This window comes from Pararge aegeria, chromosome 26, assembly GCF_905163445.1.
Source record: "Pararge aegeria chromosome 26, ilParAegt1.1, whole genome shotgun sequence".
Classification (NCBI taxonomy): Eukaryota; Metazoa; Arthropoda; class Insecta; order Lepidoptera; family Nymphalidae; genus Pararge; species Pararge aegeria.
In genome coordinates this window covers 9,012,295-9,039,730 of record NC_053205.1, presented here as the reverse complement: position 1 = coordinate 9,039,730, position 27,436 = coordinate 9,012,295, and the positions used below count along the sequence as shown (strand labels likewise).

The 27,436-nt window shown below is 37.4% G+C and overlaps 1 protein-coding gene across 1 annotated transcript in view; it reads right to left on the bottom strand.

The window, feature by feature from the left end:
• The window catches only part of LOC120635074 (insulin-degrading enzyme), a 50,927-nt gene that overhangs the window by 20,620 nt on the left and 2,871 nt on the right, over positions 1–27,436 (bottom strand). The window contains exons 4-12 of the mRNA XM_039905984.1: positions 26,949–27,034; positions 25,340–25,461; positions 23,273–23,442; positions 20,838–20,960; positions 17,991–18,193; positions 15,563–15,648; positions 13,551–13,665; positions 10,704–10,841; positions 9,304–9,425 (exon numbers count right to left, since the gene is read on the bottom strand). Of these exons, the coding sequence (XP_039761918.1) occupies positions 9,304–9,425; positions 10,704–10,841; positions 13,551–13,665; positions 15,563–15,648; positions 17,991–18,193; positions 20,838–20,960; positions 23,273–23,442; positions 25,340–25,461; positions 26,949–27,034 (1,165 nt within the window). The remainder of the gene's footprint in view (positions 1–9,303; positions 9,426–10,703; positions 10,842–13,550; positions 13,666–15,562; positions 15,649–17,990; positions 18,194–20,837; positions 20,961–23,272; positions 23,443–25,339; positions 25,462–26,948; positions 27,035–27,436) is intronic.

Sequence of the window (27,436 nt, the reverse complement as noted above, 5' to 3'; positions counted from 1 at the left end):
CTCCGTATTGTTGGTTCCCCGGACGTCCAATAAAGCCAACGAGAGGGACATGCCGTGGTGGTTTTTAGTTCGGGTAAACGAGTCCCACATAACCTCTGTCCTGCCCAAAAGGACAGAGGTAGCCATAAAGCTTTTCCACCGAGACAAAAAAAAAAAAAAATTATCACTCCATAGAAAGGAAAAAAATTATATTCTCCCACAGCTTTATCAACACTCAGAGCACTGGCGCACCAGTGGAAATAATATCCTAATACAGTGCAACCTTAATATAACGTACCTCAATATAACGACTTCCTCGATTTAACAAATTCTTCGTAATCCCCTTGAATTGTCCATAAGAGTCAATATAAAATATACCTTTACATTGCGAACATTCTTTGCGTACAACCTCTTTATAACGAATTTTCAACTATCAAGAAAAAGTATACATACCTCTAATTAACGAATTTTGCCAACCCAAAACCTTTATATAAAGTTTCCACCAATAATATAACTCTTAATCTTAAAATGTGATTCATGTCTCGACATGTTTCGACACGCTTTTGTTTGTACAGTAATCATTGTTGTTTTGATGGAAAGTAATGTAAACACCTCTGCTCGTCACTATTGTTAAAGATTTAAGTTAAAATGGCTCAGAAACGTAAAAGTTATTTTATCTCTTTATAACGAATTTTAGACCAATCTAACCTCAACATAACAAACCTAGTTCAACGAATTACTTTATATTACGAATATTTTCTTGTTCCCCTCCGATTTGTTATATCGAGGTTGCACTGTAATAGGTGTTACAGTAATTTTATAAAGTGGGTAAATAATTAAACATTTGATTAATAACCAATGTTCATTACATGACATTGGTGGGTATTTTGATATAAATACGACTGCATTAACGATATACTCCAGTCCTACATGGACTCGAACGATGCAAACATACCTCCCGGTGTCTTAGTCGTTTATCTTTTATTATTACTTAAACGATAAAAAAGCTTGGGTGTGAATTGCTCTAGCTATAGCTGAATATAAATTTACTGTGCAAATCGCAAATATATTCATTCATTTATTCAGAATATTGGTAAGGGTACAGAATTGACACAATAAACATGGTGCCACGATAACTGTTGCAGTAGTATAAACTGTGTCGCAACAATTAACGCCCACCTCCAACAATAAATGTATAGCACCTAATAAAAGTCGTTGGTTGTTGGTTTCATATAGACTGATTTAATGCAAGTCATTCATACATAGACAATACACAAACTTTCACCTCAATGTCCATAGATGGCGCTACTTGTATTAATTAACATTATATTTGATAATATTCTAACACCCCCACTTTATCAAAAATAACAACACTTTCAAAGTATTACATACAGTGGAGAGGTAAAGCTACACAAAAAAAAAACTTTTAAACTCAATATACAATAACAAATACAGTATACAGTCCTGCCTTGGCTATTCTAAATTAACAATTCCAAAATCTTTCATGAACTTATAATGTTTAACAGCTGGCAGACCTTTGGTTAGCAAGTCAGCAGGCATGTTAGCTGTTGACAAATATCTAGCTTCAATTATATCATTTCTTAAAACTTCTCTAATGAAATGATACCTGACATCAATATGTTTGGACCGTTTATGTGACTGATCATTATTTGCTAACTTTAATGCACTCTGACTGTCATTGTACATAATAATTTTAGTACAGGAACCAATTATTTCAAACTCTAACTTCTGTAAATATATTGCTTCTCGACATGCTTCCGACAAAGCCATATATTCTGCTTCACAACTACTAAGAGCAACAGTTCTTTGTTTCTTGCTCTCCCAAGAAATTACAGCACCTGATTTAGTGAAACAGAAACCAGTATATGAGCGTCTGTCAGTGGCATCACTTGCCCAATCAGCATCCACAAAACCTACAAGCTCTGCACTTTCTTTAGAATATTTTAAACAATAGGTTTTAGTCTGTGATAAATATTTCAGAATTCTTTTTGCACAATTCCAGTGTACATAAGAATAACAGTTGTTAAACTGGCTTAAATAACTGACTGAATAGGAAATATCAGGGCGAGTTAGGACAGCTAAGTACATTAAACTTCCTATTAATTTTTGATAAGGTAGCTTTTGTTCACATACATTAGACTTATCAACATTCAATTTACATTCTATAGGAGTTTCTACTGCATGACATTCAGACATATGAAATTTTTCAAGTAACTGATTAATATACTGTTCTTGATCTAAAGTAATTATATTGGTACTTTTGTTAATGTTAACTCTCATGCCCAAATAATTTCTCACTTGACCTAAATTCTTTATTTTAAATTTTTGGCTTAAAATCTCTATTAAATTATCAGATTCAGACTTACAATTTGAATATACTAGAAAATCATCGACATACAGTCCAACTATAGTTTTCTTATTATCACTATGATTTTTAACAAATACACAGGGTTCTAATTTACATTTTCTAAATCCTGATTTACATAGTATCTCCTCAACCCTTTTATACCATGCTAGAGATGATTGTTTTAATCCATAAACAGCTTTTCTCAACTTTAAAACTTTATTTGAATTATTTATGGGAAAACCTTCAGGTAAATGCATAAATATGCTTTCTTTTAGATGACCATTAAGGAAAGCTGTTTTCACATCTAGATGAGTGATATCCATGCCTAACTGGACACTTATGGCAAACAACAAACGCAGGGTTGAATGTCTAATCACTGGACTGAAGGTTTCTTGGTAATCAATACCAGCCTTCTGGGTAAAACCCTTGGCTACAAGCCGCGCACGATATGACACTTTATTGTCAGAGTCAAACTTTTTTTTAAACACCCACTTACATTGCACTACACTCGCGTTGCTGGGAGTATCAACAACTTCCCATGCTTGATTGTCTTGGAATGACTGCAGCTCCTCTGCCATGGCCTGCGACCACATCAGTCGCTCTGGCCCACTGATGGCCTCTGCATATACCAGTTCATCTTCTCCTGTAGCTGTAGCACACATGTTGACAATACCGTATCTATCTGGCTTTCTCCTCTGACGCTTCTCTGTTACTTCTGAAAAAAATGGTGTAGTAGAGTCTGCATGTGGTATATCTGAAGCTTCTTCTGTACTCTGTGGAGCTGAACTAGTCTGTTCAGTGTTCAGGTTTTCTCCACAAGCTTCTGACTCTAAACTCTTGATCATAGCTGTACTGTTTAAGTGTCCAAGCCTTCTATGCCATGTTTGTCCATCTACTGTTGATGATGATAACAAACAAGTTTCATTTACCAAGATTAACTTGTATACATTATTTACAAGTTCAGCTTCCGCAACTAGATTGCCTAATCTGTTTTTTATGAGGCATCGGTTGGGTTCAAACACAACACTATTTCCATTTCTTATCAATTCACTAACTGATAGCAGGTTAGTCGCAAGAGTCGGTACGCACAACACGTTCTTCACTGTTACCTTGTAACCGAAACTCGTCGTGACATCTACGTCGCCGGCACATAATACAGGCACTTTCATGTTGTTTGCTACTGTGATTTCAGGTAAACTTGACGAATTCGTCCTATTTATCAACCAACTTTCGTTTGTAGTTATATGTGTACTGGCTCCCGAGTCAACATACCAGTCACATTTATTAAAGTTACCGCTCAGAAAAACAACACTAAATGCATTTGTTTGCTTTTTCTTCTCTTTTTTTTCGTTTCTAAATGGACATTGAGACATGAAATGTCCTGATTGTTTGCATTTGTAGCATGTTATTGTTTTATTATTTCTGTCATTTGAGTTTGACATTGACGTACTCGGTTCATAGATATTCGGAGTCGGTCCGCCATTTTTGCTATTGCTGCCAACTTTACCAAGTTTCTTTTTCTGCCAACTTCGAGCAATAAGTGCTGAGTTGTCATTTACATTCACTTCAACAGAGCCGCCATTTTCCATATCTAACAATTTTGTTTTTATGGAATCTGCCGTGATCTGGATCCCGGAATGCTCTATTGCCATGATCATTGGCATAAACTTATCTGGTAAACCAGCTAGTAATAATGACCCTACCCAATCATCGTTTATAATGAATCCAGTACCGCTTAATCGTTGCGAAGTTTCCACAATCTGCGTAACGTAACTAGTCATATCTTCACATGTTTCTAGTCTGATGGAGATTAAATGACGTAATAAAGTTATTCTTCTTAAAAATCCCGCGTCATCAAATAGAGCTTTGAGTTTTGACCATAACTCCTTTGTGGTCTTCGTCTCCTTTATGTGCACAAACAATGATGTGTCAATAGTCAGGATCAATTTTGCGCGTGTTCTGGCATCTGCTACTGCCTGTGCTGCATCTGTCGCCGCTGCTTCTTGCTTGAGGTATTTGTCCGTGTCCTCAAGAACTAGCAAGTTCTGTACGGCGAACGCCCAGTCATCATAATTTTCACGACCCTTGAGCTTTGGCACACTCGCAATAAGACTTGAGTTCATCTTGATTGATGTCACACGCGTAAAATAAACTAACAAACTAACAATAACTCTTCTAAAAACGCAATAACTTTAATTTACTTTACAAAATCTGAGTAGCCCATAACCTAATAAAAGTCGTTGGTTGTTGGTTTCATATAAGACTGATTTAATGCAAGTCATTCATACATAGACAATACACAAACTTTCACCTCAATGTCCATAGATGGCGCTACTTGTATTAATTAACATTATATTTGATAATATTCTAACAGCACCAATAAGACAAAAGTAGAACACAGTAAATGCCAATAAAAAAAAAAAAGAGAATAAGAGTCAATTAAAATAATAAAAACATGCAGCGACTTATTTAGTGCGGGTGTGTGTGTGTGTGCAATTGTGTGTGTGTTTGTGTGTGTATATGCATGTGTGTTATGTGTATGTCTATATTTTGGGCCTTTTTTTAAAAATCTGTTGAAGTAGGAAGAATCATTTTATTATCTTTTCTACATCACTGTAGGATAGATTCCTAAGCTTTTTAAATCCGGTCAGAAAAATGACCTTAACAATTACAGGCCTATTTCAATCTTGCCAACTCTTAGTAAGGTCTTTGAAAAAATTATACTTTATCAACTTTTAAATCATTTTAATGTAAATAACTTACTTCATCCGGAGCAGTACGGCTTCACTAAAGGTCGTAGTACAACGGATGCAGGCGCAAGACTCATAAAGCATATTTACGATGCCTGGGAACGTTCGCAGAATGCCATTGGTGTTTTCTGTGATCTGTCCAAAGCATTCGATTGCGTTGAACACAAAACGTTGTTATTAAAACTAAGCCACTATGGCATCAAAAACGTTGCACTCAATTTAATTGCCTCTTATCTAAGTGATAGAGTTCAAAGGGTATGCGTAAAAGACATAAAGTCTAAGGGATCATCTGCCTTAATGGGTGTCCCACAAGGCTCAATTTTGGGTCCCTTATTGTTTCTGGTGTATATAAATGATCTGCCACACCATGTCAGGGGCACTTGTGAGATTGTACTGTTCGCAGATGATACATCTCTCATTTTTAAGACTGATAGAAACAAAGATAATTTTGACGATGTAAACCGTGCTTTGTCACATGTGTCAGACTGGTTTACTGTTAATAACTTACTTTTAAATGCAAAAAAAACTAAGTGTTTGGAATTTGTTTTGCCTAACGTAAAAAAAAATGATAAAAACATCATAATAAATGGAGAAACACTTGAAATAGAAAACTCCACTGTTTTTCTAGGAGTGACCTTAGATTGTAAGCTACAGTGGGGTACCCATATAGAAAGCCTAGCGAGTAAACTCAGCTCAGCTGCATATGCAATCAGGAAAATTAGACAGCTTACCGATGTTGAAACAGCTAGGCTTGTTTATTTCGCATACTTTCACAGTATTATGTCCTATGGGATCTTGCTGTGGGGAAAAGCTGCAGATATTGAAAGTATATTTATACTACAGAAAAGAGCCGTACGATCAATATATAAACTTGGATCACGCGAATCGCTTCGTGAAAAATTTAAACAAATAGGTATTCTTACAGTAGCTTCGCAATACATTTATAGTAATATAGTCTTTGTGAGGCAAAATATTACTCTTTATAAATCAAAAGCTGAAATTAACAATCGACTTACCAGAAACGGTCATAAATTGGTGATATCTGCATATCGTCTGCGAAAGGTGCAGAACTCCTTTCTTGGGTTGAGTATACGCTTTTACAACATGATTCCTAAGGAAATTCTTGACCTACCAATGCATACATTTAAAAAATGTGTAAAAACGCATCTAGTACAGCGAGGTTACTATACATTTGATGAATTCCTCAATGACAAGGTAGAATGGAAGCAGCCAGCCTCGCTCTCATCTCCCGCAAGATAGCAAAATGATTGTAAATGTTGATGTTGGAAAAGAGCAACTACTGAGTTTCTTGCCGGCTCTTCTCGGTAGAATCTGCTTTCCGAACCGGTGGTAGAGTCACACAAACATGCATACTTGACGTTTCAAAAGTGCTTATAAAGTAGGCCTACTTGAAATAAATGAATTTGAATTTGAATTTGAATTTAAGCCAATGCATAATAGCACTTCTACATTTATGGACAGTTAAAGGATATATATTTAATGTAAAATTAATTTTGTTATAAAGGGTACAGCTAGCATTGTGAAATTGTCTTTTAGCAAGCATAGTGCGGCATGGTTTAATCTGACAGACGCGATCAGATCTTCTCTTTAATGTAAAATTAATTTTGTTATAAAGGGTACAGCTAGCATTGTGAAATTGTCTTTTAGCAAGCATAGTGCGGCATGGTTTAATCTGACAGACGCGATCAGATCTTCTCTTTTCCGTATAGACACTTGGATTAAAATGCAATTCACTGTGTTTCCTTAAAATGACATGAAGGATATATATTTTCCTGACTGAAAGTACTTCAGTAATATTGTATAGTTCGACCGATGGGAACCTAACCGGCTTACCTAACATAACTTTTAGAACAGCTTTCTGTGTTCTTTCTAGTCTCAGCAGTAAGGTTTTGCTACAATTACCCCACGAAGTGATACAGTAAGATAAGATTGATTGGGCCAGAGAAAAGTACACCATTTTTAGAGTTTTGTAATCAAGAATTGAACGCAGATTCCTAAAAACGAAGATCAATTTTCTGTGAGATGGAGATAACAAAAAAAAAAAATTTACCCGGCTAAGTTTGTTGTGGGCTCTTCTTAGACCAGGGCGCGTTTGGAACCCTCGCAGCTTTAGGTTTAAGTTGGCGAACGAAGTTATCACCATCCCGTTACAATTATGTAAACATTTATGTATGAACGCTTCATAAGTGCTGTGATAGGCCTACATGAATAAAGAAATTTTGAATTGATCATATGTTTGTAATAAAAAAACGGGGGTAAACTTCTCCTATTCCATGTTCCCGCGCTTTAGCAGGAGTGCACGTTAATTATATCCCCTGTCAGGTGATATAATAACCCCTGTAAGGGGATACAATCGGGGGATATGCCAGCCCTGCAGATAGGGTTGCCAGATCGTTTCTTCCTGTTATCGGGATAAATAACCGATTTTAGGGCTTTGGTCGGGAGAAATAAAAAAATAAGTGAATAATATTAATTATACGTAATATATTAAGTAAACGAACATATTTCTGCATAGCATCCGCCTCCGCTTTCATCTCTCACAAGATAGAAAAATGAATGTTAAGTAAAATGTAAAATGTAAATTTTTGATGTTGGAAAAGAGCAACTGCTGAGTTTCTTGCCGGCTTCTTCTCGGTAGAATCTGCCTTCCGAACCGGTGGTAGAGTCATTACACACGGACAGACTTGAAGTTTCAAAAGAGCTTGTATTAGGCCTACTTGAAATAAATGAATTTTGAATTTTTTTTTTGAATTTTTTTTTTTTCACTGTAGATATAAGAAAAAAAAACATAGTAGGTATTTGTGACACATAAGATAAGAACCGAATGAGCATGGTTATTGTATTTGTGATTCTTTTTTGTGTGTTGTTCGCAAGTTTCGTTTGACGAAAATGTGAACTTAAAATTATCGAACTTGATTTCGGGAGATTATTTGCTTTGTCGGGAGTCGGGAGGACATACAAAAATTCGGGAGAATCCCGCCAATTCCCAACCGTCTGGCAACCCCACCTGCAGATGAGATTGCAGTGAAATAAAAAAAATGCCGGGTACGTCCTTTAAATAAATATACTACACATCGCCATCTAGCTCCAAAGTAAGCGAAGCTTGTGTTATGGGTACTAAGATGACTGATGAATCTTTTTATGAATATAATACACAGAAATATAACCATATTTACACTCAATTCCAAGTAGGACTAAATTTGCTTCCCAACAATTTACCAGGAAATCGACTTATCTCTACAACATAATTAACAGTAAGTTAAATATTTATCCATTAGCACTTCATAATTGCAAAAAAGTGCTTACTGAGTGGTTGCATAAATTGAACTATTATGAAACGGAGGATTTGATGCAACAAATGAACGTATGAATTTTGCATCCCATACATTGTCATGAAAAGACACACAAGCACACGTTTATAACTTATACATCCATTCGTTTACACATACACTCACTTACACACATACGCACACAAACACAAAAACACACAACACACACACACACACACACACACACACACACACACACATACACACATACACACACACACACACACACTAACGCACCTCAAGTAGACACACATGTTGTAATTATCTTTGGTTTACCTTTATAACTTTGAATTATACTTAATTTTGATTTATATAACTTTGATCTACTTATTTATTTCAATTTGTATATGATGTTATGGAAGAGCGGGGCCGCCTGCCACAAGTGCTAGTAGTAATACTAGTAACTTACTAGGATGACCCCAATTTCAATGTATTATTTTGCTGTACGAAACGAAATAAATATTTTTAATTTTTTTTTTTAATTTTAATACACATAAATACTTTTAATATACAGATAAATACCCAGACACTGAAAAACATCCATGCTCATCACACAAACACTTTTCAGTAGTGGGAATCGAACTCACGGCCTTGGACTCAGAAAGCAGGGTCGCCGCACACTGCGCCAACCAGCTGTCAAAATGGTTCTTGCCATAAGTATTTGTGATTCTTTTTTGTGTGTTAAAAACAAGTTTCGAATTATCGAACTTGTTTTTCGGGAGATTATTTGCTTTGTCGGGAGTCGCGAGGACATACAAAAATTCGGGACAATCCCGCTAGAAAACCCCACCTGCAGATGAGATTGCAGTGAAATAAAAAAAAAAATGCCGGGTACGTCCTTTGAAAGTGCACTCACTTGGCCACCACCCCCACGCGGACGTTGTCGGGGGTGAGGAGCGAGAGCAGCTCTTCGATGAGGTCCGGCCTCCAGTCCGAGAGCAGGTAGTAGGTGCTGAGGATGTCCTGCATCGGGAACTCCTGGGGGGCATAACATGTCAAAATAACCGGATAACGCCAGATTTTAACTTTTTTTTATTCATTTATTTGTTGTGAATACATTAGATACGCATCCAACCATTCCCGTAATAGTAAAATGATAAGTACATTCCATAAGTATACTTGATAATTTCATACAATCTCATTTCAAATACAATATCATATTCAATTAATATTATCAATTTCATTAAGACTGTAAAAATTTGATGTGAAGTATCTATAGGCGGAGGGTAAAGTCAGACAGGTTCTAAATTAGTTAGACAGCCAGACAGTCAGTCAGGCGGTCAGGCAGTCATTCAGTCCATTAGTCAGACAGGCAGTAAAACATTCGTTTAGTTAGGCAGTTATTCTGTCAGTTAGTTTGTTAGCTAGACAGAGAGACAGTCAGTCAGTCCATCAGCAAGTCAGTCAGTTTTCAGCCCATTAGTCAGACAGGTAGTTACACATTCAGTTAGTCATTTTCTAAATTAGACAGTCAGACAGTCAGTCAGGCAGTCATTCAGTCCATTAGTCGGACAGGCAGTAACACATTCAGTAATTCTGACAGTTAGTTGGACAGCCAGTCAGTTAGTCCAACCATTAGTCATTCAGTCAGTTAGACAGTCAGTTAGTTAGTTAGACAGTCAGTCACTCGTTCAGTCAGATAGTCTATTAGTCAGACAGGCAGTAACACATTCAGTTAGTCAGTCAATAATTCTGACAGTTAGTTGGACAGCCAGTCAGTTAGTCCAACCATTAGTCATTCAGTCAGTTAGACAGTCAGTTAGTTAGACAGTCAGTCACTCGTTCAGTCAGATAGTCTATTAGTCGGACAGGCAGTAACACATTCAGTAATTCTGACAGTTAGTTGGACAGCCAGTCAGTTAGTCCAACCATTAGTCATTCAGTCAGTTAGACAGTCAGTTAGTTAGTTAGACAGTCAGTCACTCGTTCAGTCAGATAGTCTATTAGTCAGACAGGCAGTAACACATTCAGTTAGTCAGTCAATAATTCTGACAGTTAGTTGGACAGCCAGTCAGTTAGTCCAACCATTAGTCATTCAGTCAGTTAGACAGTCAGTCACTCGTTCAGTCAGATAGTCAATTAGTCAGACAGGCAGTAACACATTCAGTTAGTCAGTCAATAATTCTGACAGTTAGTTGGACAACAAGTCAGTTAGTCCAACCATCAGTCATTCAGTCAGTTAGACAGTCAGTTATACAGTCAGTCTCTCGTTCAGTCAGATAGTCCATTAGCCAGTCAGTCAGTGGTACAACGCACCTGAAGCAGATGCACGTGACCCACGACGAGCGCGCGCGGCTCCTGTGCGTCCTTGAAGCGGAACTCCATGGCCATGAGGTCCCGCTGCTCCTCCCACACCCAGCGCCGGGGCCCCTCCGCCCTCAGCATCTCGATGTACTGCGGAACACATGCCCATAAACCATAACCCATCCATCCATCCCTACTTAATATTATAAATATGAATGTAAGTTTGTTTGTTACCCTTTCATGCAAAAACTACTAAACCGATCATCACGAAACTTTGTACACATATTCCTGAACGTATTAGAAGTAATATAGGATACTTTTTATCCCGAAATTGAGCTCAGTTCTCTTGGGAGAGGGGACTAAACTGTTTGACGATTTTAAACCAGGCTCAGCTATCCTAAATACATGAAGTGCTGCCACATTTTTGAGGCACATGTCTTTCGAAAAACAAGAGCGGACGAAGTCGCGGGCAACAGCTAGTCATATTATAAATGCGAAAGTTATTTGACTTTGACTTCACATACACATTATAAAGTCAAAGTCAAATAACTTTCGCATTTATAATATTACTATATACTATATATATATATATACATATAGCAGAGCTATACCTCCATTGAATGCCACACATCTCCCAAATAAACTATTCCTAGAGGATGCTTTAAAAACTATAACAAACGCAGACGAAGTCACCGGCAGCAGCTAGTAGATTATATGCTTAAGCTGTTTTGCTTTCCATTTAACTTTATTTTCCTGTACTTTTATGTGGTTTACAATGAAAGTTACAAAAATCTAGAAATTACTCTGATAATATTATAATATTAGTAAAGATTCTATGCTGAAAAAACAAATCTTAAAATGAAATGTGTGCATTAATAGTGTATTCAGTCATAGAGTAGGTTTGGACTGAGTTTTGCCGTAGTTCACTGGATGGCGCTAGTGGTCACTTATATCGCGCTATCGGAGTGTTATCACAAATGTATAAGGGTTGTAGGTTCTCACTATAATCCATACTTGTCAAACTCTATCCTCAGTTACTCCTAATTTTAAGAGAAACTGATTTCAGGTCATTCATCATAATTATAATAAATGTCATTTTTTGGAAAAGTATTCCCGAATGGGTAATACTTTTATCAATGAAGTACTATATCGTTTGAACGATTTAAACTTTTAAAGCATTAGGGTTGGTTTGAAACGCGCTAAACTCCAAACTATGGGTTCGAAGTGTAAAAAATGGTTTGCATTGGATAGTCCATCTATCGAGGAAGGCTATTGTGTCACTCTACGATCAATAGCGGCAAAGCATCAATAAAAAGCAAAGTCGCAGAAACAGTAAAAGAACTTTCCTTCTAGGCTTCCGATACTTCCACTGTAAAGTTTCGGCAAAATAAATAAATAAATATACATCGCCATCTAGCCCCAAAGTAAGCGTAGCTTGTGTTATGGGTACTAAGATGACTGATGAATATTTTTATGAATAATATACATAAATACTTAGAATTTACATATAAACACCCAGACACTGAAAAAAAATTCATGCTCATCACACAAACATTTTCCAGTAGTGGGAATCGAACCCACGGCCTTGGGCTCAGAATGCAGGGTCGCTGCAAAACTGCGCCAATCGGCCGTCAAATATGATTCATCTATTATGAAAAACGATTCTTTGTTTATGTTTGAAGTTAGTGTCGTACATAGCGGATCGCATAAAATTTAAAACTAGGTAGGTAGTGCATTTGTGCATATATGAAGTGCACACCACTGTTCGAAGTGAGGTCCGAAATAACCGAGATAATACTTCACAGGCTTTAGAGGTACATTATGTACTGTCTCCGAAACTTATCTGTGAAACCGAAAACCTTAGTTTTTGAGTAAACCACTGCCATAGTTTTTACCTTAAGAAATAAAATACAGCCCTAACATCATAATTCGAACGCGTACCTTATAATGTGAATCCTGTCACTTTATGTGGTACGCGTCGCGTAACGTAGGTACTATGCACGTATCGGTCTCTTATCTTCAATAGGGTTGTCAGTAAACACTTAGAACACACATTGAACTAGTTTGTATGAAAAAATAAACATGCTTTTTTGGATTTAATATTTTAACAAGGTGGTTCCTTACGTCACATAATTATGCATCCTTCAAGATTATTTCATAATTCGGTTACACGTTGTATGTATAATCATCATCATTATATCAACCGATAGACGTCCACTGCTGGACAGAGGTATTTTGTAGGGAGTTCCAAGTTCCACGGTTCTGTGCCGCTTGGATCCAGCGGCTACCTGCGACGTGCTTAATGTCGTCTGTCCACCGCGTTGGGGGACCAACGCTGCGCTTACCAGTGCGGGGCTGCCAATCCAGCACCTTGGGACCCCAACGTCCATCCTTTCTCCGAACTATGTGCCCGGCCCATTGCCACTTCAGCTTCGCGACTCGTTGAGCTATGTCGGTAACTCTGGTTCTTCAACGAATCTCCAAATTTCTGATTCGATCGCGTAGAGATACTCCGAGCATAGCTCTCTCGATCGCCGCCCGCTGAGTGACTCTGAGCCTTCTTATGAGGTCCATAGTTAACGAATAGGTCATCACTGGCAACGTTGTATATATATAATATATATAATATATATATATATATATATATATATGTATGTATTTTTATATTTATTTTTACTTCCTAAAGTTTTTGGCCACACCCTCACTCGTTTTTCTCGCACGTCATACGGTTGCCTGGTAGAAAATGCTTAGAATTAAGTCCGCATTTTGGAAACCGTTTTTTTTTTGGTTGTGCAATAAGGTGAACATATAAAGATAAGTTCAACACAAAATTTTTGAAAAAGGGTTGCAGAAATGTACCTGAAACACCAGCTCCACGATTTCGTCGGTGTGTTTGACCCCGTCTTCGGTCAGGTCAACCTGTACCCCGAAGAAGGCAAAGCCACGCGCGCCGATCCGGGTACCCCCCACTAGGCTGCGGAAAACAAATAAGATTATTAGATATTATTAGCTATATATAAATTTTATGTTGGTTTGTTACGCTTAAAAAACTCAAAAAGTACTGCACCGATAGAGCTGAAATTTTAGCATGATATATAGTCCGCATCAAGGATTGTTTTTATGTATTTATATGTAATGTATTCGTTGTTTTGTTTCTCATTTCTCAACCATTCGATAAAAATATCCGCCAATGAAGCGTGGCTGGGTACAACTAGTAACTAGTTAGATATAAATACTCTTCAACAATACACACATCGCCCCAAAGTAAGCGTAGCTTGTGTTATTGATACTAAGAAGACTGTTAAATATTTTTTATGAATAATATACATAAATACTTATTATATACAGATAAACACCCAAACGCTGAAGAACATTCATGCTCATCACACAAACATTTTTCAGCAGTGGGAATCGAACCCACGGCCTTGGGCTCAGAAAGCAGGGTCGCTGCAAACTGCCCCAATCGGCCGTCAAACGTGTTTCACCTGTTAATACTTTTTTATTTTGTATTATGGAGGGTAGAGATAAGGAGAGTCATCTTATATGGGAGAAAAGTTGAAAAAGTGTCCAGTTGTTGCGCTAAATAACAGTTCAAAAATCCTCCACAATGGCGCTGGTGGATGCACAGGGTATGGTATGAATGTAGCAATCGTAGATGAATTGAAGTATGCCGAGTTAAAAAATTTAATGTCATTATCGACTAAAGTAGTTAATTATTGAGAATTTCAACAACTTACGTTGTACAAAATATTGTGGTAAAAATAACCTTACTTCCTTGTATCTCCATACTTCCTTGTTTATTTTTCAAGCCTACTCTAACAATATTTATATTTGGCGCTTCTTTTAAGAGTTACCCTGATGCAAATGTGGCGCCATCCTAATTTAATACATTTTGACGACACTTTTTCATATACACAGATGACTCTCCTTACCTCTACCCTCCATATTTTGTATGCGAACAGAAGTGTCAAATGAAGCACATATTTTTGTTCAATAAACGATACATTCTATAATATTGGAGTTTACTCCTTAAGAATCGATTTTCATATATACGGCGCCCGGTATGAGAAAAATGTGAGGAGTAAAATCTACTGATGAATGACCTCGTTACGTTTTCGCTTTGCGACGTTGCATGCCCGGCAACCGTGACGCGCAAACATGCAACGTCGCTTTCGTTTATTTAACTTATTTTTCCTATTTAAGTTACCAAGGAAACCGAATGATATCCAGGTAAAGAAACAAACACAAATGTATAGGACAGAGTGAGATAGAAAACATTATACATTTTTTTACCTATTCTATTTACCATGGAAACTAAATAACAAACCTTACATTTATCCTAATAGTTCAGATACTCTACATCCACCTCAATCTTCCGTAGGCTACTTTTAAGAAGTTACACTTCCGCCGTGTGTGAATAAATTGCACAGGATTTTTAATTTAGCCTTTCATTTTGTATTAATCTTTATTCAGCTAAATAAACTCTTTTTGTGTATGTTTCGACAATCGTACTTAAGGAGTAAACTCCAGTCGTGCGTCGGAGCTGACACACACTTTTTTTTTATTTAGACGACCTCCTTGGCGCAACGGTGAGCGCTGTGAATTTAAGTAGGAGGTCCCAAGTTCGATTCCCGGCAGGGGCGAATTGGGAATTTATCCTTTCTTAATATTCTCATGTCTGGTCTGGCGGGAGGCTTTGGCCGCGGCTAGTTACCACCCTACCGACAAAGACGTGCCGCTAAGCGGATTTTGTGTTCCGGTGCGATGTTGCGTATAAACCGATTATCACTACCATACTCCCTAACAGGTTAGCCTAACAGGTGAGATTGCCGTCAAGGGCTAACATGTAGTTGGAAAAAAAAAATCCATACCTGTTACACCAGCCGCGTGCCTTCAGCGCCGAGAGCAGACTTCCCGGACCCTCGTGGCCCAGCAGGTGTGAGATATAGTGTCCTGGCTACAAGAAAACCTTGCTGAACACTGTAACTTTCTAGAACGCCATAAACAATATGTCGTGACGTCACTAGAAAATTCGTATAAAGAATTGCTTCAATAGTGGACCCCACACACTTGCACCCCCCAAGAAATGGTCATAAATCAGTGACATCGGCTTATCGTCTGCGAAAGGTGCAGAAGTCATTTGTGGGATTGAGTATACGCTTTTATAATATGACTAGCGTACCCAGCCCGCTTCGCCGCGCTAGATTTTGCTTTATTTTATTTAAACAATAAACTTACATCATTAAATGTTTAATTTAAGTCTCATAATATATTAAATCATTCATTTCTCTCCGTATTCATTCTCTTCTCGAGCGGGTGAAGATCATTATCTACACCCATGTACACCCAACAATAGAATATCATCATAGTAAGTAAAAGCTGTATTTGACAGTTTGACAGTTCAAAAATAGGAGTGAATATATATATATATATATATATATATATATACTATAACTTTCAGGGAATCTCCGGATTGACCTGGCGAGTGATCCTGTAAAGTTTGGTGACGATCGGAGCACTCCTATTTTTGAACTGTCAAACTGTCAAATACAGCTTTTACTTACTATGATGATATTCTATTGTTGGGTGTACATGGGTGTAGATAATGATCTTCACCCGATATATATAAAAGAGAAAGTGTGTGGGTGTGTTATATTATATATATATAAATACCTAAGGTAATTTTGGACCTACCAATGCATAAATTTAAAGAATGTGTCAAAACACATTTATTACAGCAAAGTTATTATACAATTGAAGAATTTTAAATGACAAGGTTGCTTGGAAGCATCCGGCTCCGCTTTCATCTCTCACAAGATAGAAAAATTAATGTTAAAATTAAAAATGTAAATTGTTTATATTGGAAAAGAGCAACTGCTGAGTTTCTTGCCGGCTTCTTCTCGGTAGAATCTGCCTTCCGAACCGGTGGTAGAGTCACTACCAACAGACAGACCTACTTGAAATAAATGAATTTTAACATTTTTTTTTTTTTTTGAGAAACTTCACCATTGAAGCAAGTGATATTCTAATTACGCACAAAACTTAAGACTAGATTCAGTAGACGTATATCTTAAACTAAAGGTTTAGATAATTGTGTTTCCAGGTTTATATTTTGGTTTACTTTGTATTATTTAATTTTAAGTTGACATTGTTATTTAATTTCACAGTTATGATACCTTAATTTTCTGACATTTTGTATAAAATGTAAAAATAATTTTATAATTAAGGTGTTGTTATAATTTGCATGTCATAGAATGGCAGACTGTAGCACGGAACTTGTTATGTTTTATTATAAGATCAAATTTGTTGACCTGCAATCACGCAAATAAAGATTTGAATTTAAATTAAGAATTACCCTACAAAAACGCAATTAAAGATTTGAATTTAAATTAAGAATCACCCTGCAATCACGCAATTAAAGATTTGAATTTAAATTAAGAATCACCCTGCAATCACGCAATTAAAGATTTGAATTTAAATTAAGAATCACCCTGCAATCACGCAATTAAAGATTTGAATTTAAATTAAGAATCACCCTGCAATCACGCAATTAAAGATTTGAATTTAAATTAAGAATCACCCTACAATCACGCAATTAAAGATTTGAATTTAAATTAAGAATCACCCTGCAATCACGCAATTAAAGATTTGAATTTAAATTAAGAATCACCCTGCAATCACGCAATTAAAGATTTGAATTTAAATTAAGAATCACCCTGCAATCACGCAATTAAAGATTTGAATTTAAATTAAGAATCACCCTGCAATCACGCAATTAAAGATTTGAATTTAAATTAAGAATCACCCTACAATCACGCAATTAAAGATTTGAATTTAAATTAAGAATCACCCTGCAATCACGCAATTAAAGATTTGAATTTAAATTAAGAATCACCCTACAATCACGCAATTAAAGATTTGAATTTAAATTAAGAATCACCCTGCAATCACGCAATTAAAGATTTGAATTTAAATTAAGAATCACCCTGCAATCACGCAATTAAAGATTTGAATTTAAATTAAGAATCACCCTGCAATCACGCAATTAAAGATTTGAATTTAAATTAAGAATCACCCTGCAATCACGCAATTAAAGATTTGAATTTAAATTAAGAATCACCCTGCAATCACGCAATTAAAGATTTGAATTTAAATTAAGAATCACCCTGCAATCACGCAATTAAAGATTTGAATTTAAATTAAGAATCACCCTACAATCACGCAATTAAAGATTTGAATTTAAATTAAGAATCACCTACAATCACGCAAATAAAGATTTGAATTTAAATTAAGACTCACCCCACTCTTATAATGCTTTCTCGTGTCCGGTATGGGGAAGTCGATGGAAAGAGAGCGCAGATCTTTCACGGGGTAGCAATACGCCCTCTTGCGCCTTAAGGGGGGTGGGAAGGGGTGCACGGGCCAGCTGGGCGCGGTCACTGCTCTGTCCTCCACCACTGAGAACAGCTTCACTACCATTTCTTCAAGTTCATCCAGGGATTCTATAGAAGAAAAAATTCAAACAAAAATTATTAAAACGTTTGGCCCTTCGCTAAAAACTAACTCGTAAGTTGATGCTTACTCCCTCCTAATTTGTTTTCTCAGTTCCTTAAATATTAATATTGGTTTTATAAGTTACTATTTCTGTTAAAATTTTATATATATATATATATATATATATATATATATATAAAATTTAAAATTTTATATATATATATATATATAAAATTTTAAATGTATAAAATTAATTTTGAAATTTTGTTATTAATTTTGTTGGTTTGGTTGGAGTAATCCTTATATATGTCGGCAGGGGGGGTCGGACATTACAATTAATAGTTGTAAAAACCCTCGACGCGAAGTAAAACTTTAAGAGTATCTTGCTTTTTCGGAAGGACACTTGCCGATAACCACCTAAGGGGTTGCTACGGCGTCACCGGGGGAGTGGGGCGAGCGCGAAAGCTCGCCATGAGAAGAGCCCCAGGGCTCGACGACATCGGGGGGAGTATGGGAGACGTCGGCCCGAGGGTGCCTCCTGCGAGGACTCGGACCTCGGCTCGGTTCGACGTTAATCTGACTGTTGGTGGACTTTTGGACTAATCATTGTTTAGTCCGAACGCCCCCGTGACCGTGGTAAGGATCCACGTCCGGATGACGTCAGAAATCGGGGCCCTCGTCTTCGCCGGCGAAGACGCTGTGTATGTTGCGTGTGTGTGTGTTGGGACACGTTGTCGGTAGTTATTTTGTCGTCAGGGTCGTCAAGGACATGCTTCGGACGTCGCCGCTTAAGCTCGACGTCGGGGACGGGGGTGTAAGTGGACGCCTCGACCACTAGGGGGTTGGGGTATCGGACTGCATTTTCAAAGTAGGTCTTTGATAATGATTTCATGTACTGAGCTATGGTGGGAAGATCGAGGTCTCGGTGGAGATCTACGTTGCGCATGAACCACGGACTGTCCGTGGTCATACGCATAAACTTGTTCTGCAGGACTTGAAAGCTCCTGTAGGAGCTGTGAGGGCGATGGGCGAATACGACGCTGGCGTTTGTCATAATGGGACGTATGCACGTTTTATACAAGGTTACCTTGTGACGGAGGGATAATTTGCTTTTGCGGCAAATCATCGGATAGGACTGCCTCGCCACTGTGGTTTCGGTCTTTATATACGGATCATAATGACTTGAGTAGTAGCTGAGTGGGGATAATGAACAATGCGCCAGGTGGCGAGAGCGGTGCACGAGTTGTTTACAGATTTCTTGCCGGCGCCGTCATATATATATAAGGATTACTCCAACATTGTTTCTTGGGTCCCTTACACTATATCTGTTATATGTTTATTATTGTTACTTGTGCTGTATTTGAGGTAGTTTAATTCTCCATTTAAATTTTTGTATTAAAAAGTGGCCCTTGAAAGTGAAGTCGAGCTACCCAATGTGCTATCGCAGTTTAGAAACTTTGAAATATATTTATTAATAGATTTGTTATTTATGTATATACATTTTGTTATTATTTTTTGATTTAAATACTTGATAAGAATTCAATTGAATGTGCACTGTTAAGACATAGTTTTACGAAATTAAATTTGCATGCCAATCCATGGCGAATGTCTCAATCTGCAAATGAAGAGAGAAATTGAAAAAAAAAAAGGTGTGTGTACTTATATACATGCGCTAGAAGTTATACTTCTTTGGCGTAACAGGATAAAAATCTTTTTTAATTTTTTTTTTATCTCAAGCCTTGTTCTACGTTTGTAGAGCGAACGACACTAACATTAGAAAAAGGTATTTAATACATTGAAAGTTTTATTATAACGCATTATCTAGCTATCTCATTATCGGACCACTAAGTTTCACTGAACATTAAAATTTGAGAGTTTTGTACAATTGAATCAATTAAATCGGTGACGGCCGATTGGCGCAGTTTGCAGCGACCCTGCTTTCTGCGTCCAGGGCCGTGGGTTCGATTCCCACTACTGGAAAATGTTTGTGTGATGAGCATGTATGTTTTTCAGTATCTGGGTGTTTATATGTATTTTCTAAGTATTTATGTATATTATTCATAAAAATATTCATCAGGCATCTTAGTACCCATAAAACAAGCTACGCTTACTTTGGGGCTAGGTGGCGATGTGCGTATTGTCGTAGTATATTTATTTGTTATTATTTAAAAAAAAAAAAAAAAATCACCGGAATGAGCACAGACTTTGACAATTAAAAGTGTACACTGTCAAACCTTATAGCTAACTTCAGGGTGTCGGTTTTTTGTGACGGTGTGCGCGCGCATAGTACAAAGTGAGCTGCCGGACGATGTATTCCCCTCTCACTCGGTTACGCAACTACCTTCATCCTTTTAGAATCGTGTAACCATGAGCGCATTCGTTACATCGTATAATCAGTGGCGTGCACTGTGTTCCTTACCAGGGTATGCATACACCAGGGAAATAGAAAAAAAACCTCCTCTTATACGGGTTATATTTCCATTTTAGGGTATGCAGTGCTTTTGTGCATGTATGAAGTGCACGCCACTGCGTATAATTACACTGCCACGATTTTTTCTTATCGCCGCTAAAGAAGTATAACTTCAAGAATTTTAAATTAAAAAAAAATAATTACGCTGACGAGATCTGTAATAAAAAAATGGAGATACCAACCTTTTCCCATCACGACGAGAGTCATAATGTTAGCCGAGTACCATTTCTTGTGGAAGTTCAACAGTTCCTTGCGGACGTCAATGCCTTTCTCCTTGGGAATGGTTTCCAATGTTTCCCGGTTGCCTGGAATGGGCGGCAAGTGATTGTAAATATAGATAAACAGTACAACGTGTGAATACGCGATCAAGTATCAGTTTAGGTCGCGTTTTAGTTTGCAACGTTTTTGAATCAATTACGTCTGATACTTTGTATAGACGGTATAACCTCTCTCTCTATAATTCTAGTCCTACTAAACGTGGTTGTGAATGAAGAGAAACAGTACAACGTGTGAATACGCGATCAAGTATCAGTTTAGGTCGCGTTTTAGTTTGCAACGTTTTTGAATCAATTACGTCTGATACTTTGTATAGACGGTATAACCTCTCTCTCTATAATTCTAGTCCTACTAAACGTGGTTGTGAATGAAGAGAAACAGTACAACGTGTGAATACGCGATCAAGTATCAGTTTAGGTCGCGTTTTAGTTTGCAACGTTTTTGAATCAATTACGTCTGATACTTTGTATAGACGGTATAACCTCTCTCTCTATAATTCTAGTCCTACTAAACGTGGTTGTGAATGAAGAGAAACAGTACAACGTGTGAATACGCGATCAAGTATCAGTTTCGGTCGCGTTTTAGTTTGCAACGTTTTTGAATCAATTACGTCTGATACTTTGTATAGACGGTATAACCTCTCTCTCTATAATTCTAGTCCTACTAAACGTGGTTGTGAATGAAGAGAAACAGTACAACGTGTGAATACGCGATCAAGTATCAGTTTCGGTCGCGTTTTAGTTTGCAACGTTTTTGAATCAATTACGTCTGATACTTTGTATAGACGGTATAACCTCTCTCTCTATAATTCTAGTCCTACTAAACGTGGTTGTGAATGAAGAGAAACAGTACAACGTGTGAATACGCGATCAAGTATCAGTTTCGGTCGCGTTTTAGTTTGCAACGTTTTTGAATCAATTACGTCTGATACTTTGTATAGACGGTATAACCTCTCTCTCTATAATTCTAGTCCTACTAAACGTGGTTGTGAATGAAGAGAAACAGTACAACGTGTGAATACGCGATCAAGTATCAGTTTCGGTCGCGTTTTAGTTTGCAACGTTTTTGAATCAATTACGTCTGATACTTTGTATAGACGGTATAACCTCTCTCTCTATAATTCTAGTCCTACTAAACGTGGTTGTGAATGAAGAGAAACAGTACAACGTGTGAATACGCGATCAAGTATCAGTTTAGGTCGCGTTTTAGTTCGCAACGTTTTTGAATCAATTACGACTGATACTTTATAGTACTATATATATATATATATATATAGAGGGTATAACCTCTCTCTCTCTCTCTATAATCCTACTCCCTACTAATATTATAAATGTCAATAATAATAAGTTTTATTATCCAAGATTTCACGAGTGTAGAAAATCCAAACTAATATAATAAACTATCTAAACTAATATTATAAATTATATATATATATAAATAAATGTGAATGTAAGTTTGTTTGTTACGCTTTCACGCGAAAACTACTGAACCGATCTTCATGAAATTTTTTATACATATTTTTGGAGGTATTAGAAATAATATAGTATACTTTAGCAATGAAAAAAAAAAATAAAAAAAATGTTTATGAAAAAAATCTCATATATGACTATAGGTGTGACTATGTAGCAGTACGCTGCCTACGTAATATTACGCGGGCGAAGCCGCAGTTCTATCTAGATTCTAGTATCTAGTAATATTATAAATGTGAATGTGTGGATATCTGTAACTCAATCACGCGAAAACGGCTGAACGGATTCGGATGAAATTCGGCATGCTACATCTTTGACATGGAAAAGAACATAGACTACCTGTTATATACCTACTACCTATTATATACCTATATATTATCCCGATTCCATATGTAGTTCCCGCGGGAAAATTGAAAGTTGTTTTCGAGCGTCGCGGGCAGACTGAGGCTGGCTACCGAGGGGGTTTTTTTAGTGGCTAGAAATCCCACATAACCCAAATCCTCCCGCAGAGAATCGCTCTCATCTCTCACAAAACAGAGAAATTCTAAAGATTGCTAAGATATAAATTGATGTTGGAAAAGAGCAATCTGCTGAGTTTCTTGCCGGCTTCTTCTCGGTGGAATCTGCCTTCCGAACCGGTGGTAGAGTCACTACACACAGACAGACTTGACGTTTCAAAAGACAAAGACAACAAAAAAAAAAGGCGTCTCAACACCTTTCGTTCGAAAATGAGTGCTTTCATATTTCTTGAGTCTAACTACCTAACCTACGGATATCGAAGATTCTGAGGCTAGATTTATAATAGTTTATACATGTATGCCTAATAACAAGTTTAATATGATTTCTCTGTAAGTGAATATATAATAGCTCACCAGTGCCGAACTTGTGGAAGGGATGGTCTTTATGCGCGGTGCTCTTGTTGAGCTGGTCGAGACGCCACATGTCCGAGGAGGCGTTCTTCTCGTGCTCCGAGTTGACTGCGCTCAGCTCGCGACCCGTCGCCGATTCCGTGAACAGCGGCGATACGAAGAACTGGGCGAAGCTGGTGGGGCAATGTCAGTGGTTAAAGCGTGCCTACATTTGGCCAAGTCAAAGTCATAAGTCAAAGTTATAAGTCTAAGTCATAAGTCAAAGTCCTAAGTCACCGACGTAAGTCAAAGTTATAAGTCATAAGTCAAAGTCATAAGTCTAAGACAATGTCATAAGTCGAAAGTCAAAGACATAAGTCAATGTCATAAGTCAAAGTCGACGTCGTATGACAAAGTCATAAGTCTACATCGTAAGACAAAGCCGTAAGTCAAAGTCATAAGACAGTCATAAGTCAAAGTCATAAGTCAAAGACATAAGTCAAAATCATAAGTCAAAGTCGACAGAGTAAGACAAAGTCATAAGTCTACATCGTAAGAGAAAGTCATAAGACAGTCATAAGTCAAAGACATAAGTCAAAATCATAAGTCAAAGTCCTGAGTCATAGAACTAAGTCAAAGTTATAAGTCATATTCAAAAGTCAAAGTCATAAGTCAAAGTCGAAAGTCAAATGTATTTTTATTATTACTGTTTTTTCCACTACAAGTAAGCCTGCAATCTCAACCCGTGGTAAGTGATGATGCAAAGATGGTAGCGGGTTAACCTGGTAGGGAGTATGGTAGTAACAGGAACGCTAAATCGTTTACGTCTTTGTCGGTAGGGTGGTAACTAGCCACGGCCAAAGCCTCCCACCAGACCAGGCCAGAGGGGGTATTACACTTCCTAACAAGCTAGACCATTAGCATCTTAAACTGCATCATCACTTACCACCAGGTGCGATTGCAGTCAAGGGCTCCCGGCTAAGTTTGTTGTGGGCTTCTTCTTAGACCAGGATGCGTTTGGAACCCTCGTAGCTTTAGTTTTAAGTTTACGAATGTGGTTATCGCCATCATCTCACTACCGTGTGGTTCTTATGTACGCATCAAAAGTGCCACCTGTGGGCCTACTTGAATAAAGATATTTTTGACTTTGACTTTGGCTAACTCGTAGTGGAAAAAAAAAAATAATAAAAAACATCGTACCAGAACGGTAAATCGTTTTGCGGCACGGCCTTGTCTGTATCTAGACCCGACCGTAACCAACCAGAGTGAATCCAGAAATCAGAAAGAAACTCGCTACACATACTGGAAATGACAGATACAACATAGTTGCGTGCACTTCATACACGCACAAAAGCACTGCCTACCTTTTTTTTTGGCCTGATGGATAAGCTTTATTGCTACCTCTGACCCTTGGGCAGGACGGAGTTTTTGTGGGACTCCCTTCTCTAAAGGGATACCCCCTTACCCCAAACTAAAAAACACCATGGCATGTCCCTCTAGTCGGCTTTGTTGGACGCCCGGGGAACAAGCAGTTGGTACTCTAAAATTTTTGCAAAACTCATATAGGAGTAGGATTTTCCATTTTCAAATTGATCTTATGCCTAGCCTGGTCAAAAACCCTGCGATATAGTCAAAGTCGAACTCGAAGTCAAAGTCAAAGTCAAAGTCAAAGTCAAAGTCAAAGTCGAAGTCAAAAGTTTCTTTATTTAAATAAGCACATATATGGCACTTTTGATGCGTACATTACATGTAAAATAAAGTCAAAGTCAAAGTCAAATATTTCTTTATTCAAATAAGCACATAGATGATACTTTTGATGCGCACATTACATGTAAAATATAACATAGGAGTATGTTCGAGTTGATCGCGATAACTACATTCGTCGACTTAAAACTAAAGCTACGAGGGCTCCAAACGCGCTCTGCTCTGAATATGAATATAATTAATTAAACAATTACGTAAACATGTAACAATGTATGAACGCTTCAAAGGTGCCTGTGATAGGCATGAATAAAGAAATTTTGAATTTGAATTTTGAATTTGAATATGACATAGAAGTGAGTTTGACACTTACATGATATTGACACTTACATGTCCAAAGCCTTGCCCAAATGCTGTGGCAGCACGTCGAAGTAGTACGTGGTGTGGTCTGAGGACGTGGAAGCATTCGAAGAACCTCCGTGTTCAGAAAGAAACTTGTTGTACTCGTTCTCCTGGAACGCCAAGAAATGTTGTTTTAAAGTTTTTTTTTTAGGAAATTTTTTTTTTTACTAGACCGGCACTTTTTTTTATTTATTGTATGGAAAAGTGACGTTTGACAGAAGTTATTGCAAGATTTACGCCTGTCGCATTGCTGTTGCGAGATACGTTATCACCCTGTGGACCAAAGAAAACTCTGAAATTATAAATTCCCAAGTTTAAAACTTTTTTATGTTTGACTCCCAAACATTAAAATGGCGATGGGCAGGTCACATAGCTAGGATGGGTGATGACCGTTGGTTGTACAAGGCTTGTTAATTTTTTAATATGGTCATACACGCACACACGATAACATGATGTATATATCCTTCCAAAACTTCCTGTCCCTCTCTCACATACCCTGGAACAGTGAGTAAGATTTTTTCATTATTCTGGTTTATCAGGACTTTATTCGGGTCGACCCACGCAAATATAATTGTCGTTAATAGTACGCCTAAATCCTACCTATTCTCAACCAAATCATATGTATGGTGATTGAAAAGGATTGCTGCCGAATCAATATCGAAGGAACGCTTGAAGGTCAGTCATAGAAATTTCTGGGTCTTCGTCCTCTCCAGTCTCCTTTTATCACCAAGGCGGACACCATGACGTCCTTCAAACAATAGAGAGACCACAGAGGCAGACCACATGCAAGATGGTCAGACAATATCGTTAAAGTTGCCGGCATATAATGAAAATTAAGCTTAATTTGCTATAGATAGTATACTCCGCGAACAGCAGGAGAATCTGTTTGGTGTAATTTATAATTTCTTCAATCCTTATACTCCACACCGAACAGATCTTCGGCAATGTACCCTCTACGCACGTATCTGAGGATGCTCCGGTATCTATGGACCTTTGAAAAAGTAGAAAACTGCAACGTTTCCTACTAGATGACGCTACAGTCGCTATAAGACTGATGGGAAAGGCATATACTCATTTGCTATATATGACGGTAGCAGAGCCGTAGCTTTGGCTCAGGTCGCGATTGCCAGAGTCGCAGGTTCAAATCGTGTCGGTTCCGAAAACTTTTTAATTCTTAAAAAAAAAATTATAAAAAAATCAAGTATGTATGTAAAAATCAAGTTTAGAAGAGCCGGCAAGAAACTCAGTAGTTGCTCTTCTCCAACATTAACATTTACAATCATTTTTGAATTTTGCGAGAGTTGAGAGCGAAGCTGGCTGCTTTTCATCTACCTTGTCATTAAGAAATTCATCTATATGTACTTAAAATATCTTATATTTTGACCTTGGCTACCATCCTACCGACAAATTGTACCGCTAGGCTATTTAGTGTTCTAGTACGATGTCATGTAGTAACCGATTAGGGGTATGGTTTTTACTCAACTGTCGTACCACCAACGGGTTAGCCCGTTACCATCTTAGACTGCATCAACTTACCATAAGGTGAGATTGCAGCAATGAGCTAGCTTACTTTTAATAAAATTAACAAACAACACACCTCTGGATATTTTTCTGTGCCCATGAAAAGCATATGCTCACAGAAATGGGCTAAACCCGGCAGTTCGTCCGGATCGCTGAGGTAACCTGAAAATCAATAAACGTGAATATTATAAAAAAAAAAAAATCGGAACAGAATATCCAAAAATGCCTTGTTAGTCTAGTAACTACCTCACCGATTATTTTCTTATTAACATCGTAGCAAAATTTATAGTATTTTAATCTACATTTCATTTTATCAAAGTCAAAGTCAAAGTCAAAAATATCAAAGTCAAAGTCAAAGTCAAAAATATCAAAGTCAAAGTCAAAGTCAAAAATATCAAAGTCAAAGTCAAAGTCAAAAATATCTTTATTCAAGTAGGCCCATAGGTGGCACTTTTGATGCGTACATAAGAATTACACGGTAGTGAGATGATGGCGATAACCACATTCGTAAACTTAAAACTAAAGCTACGAGGGTTCCAAACGCGTCCTGGTCTAAGAAGAAGC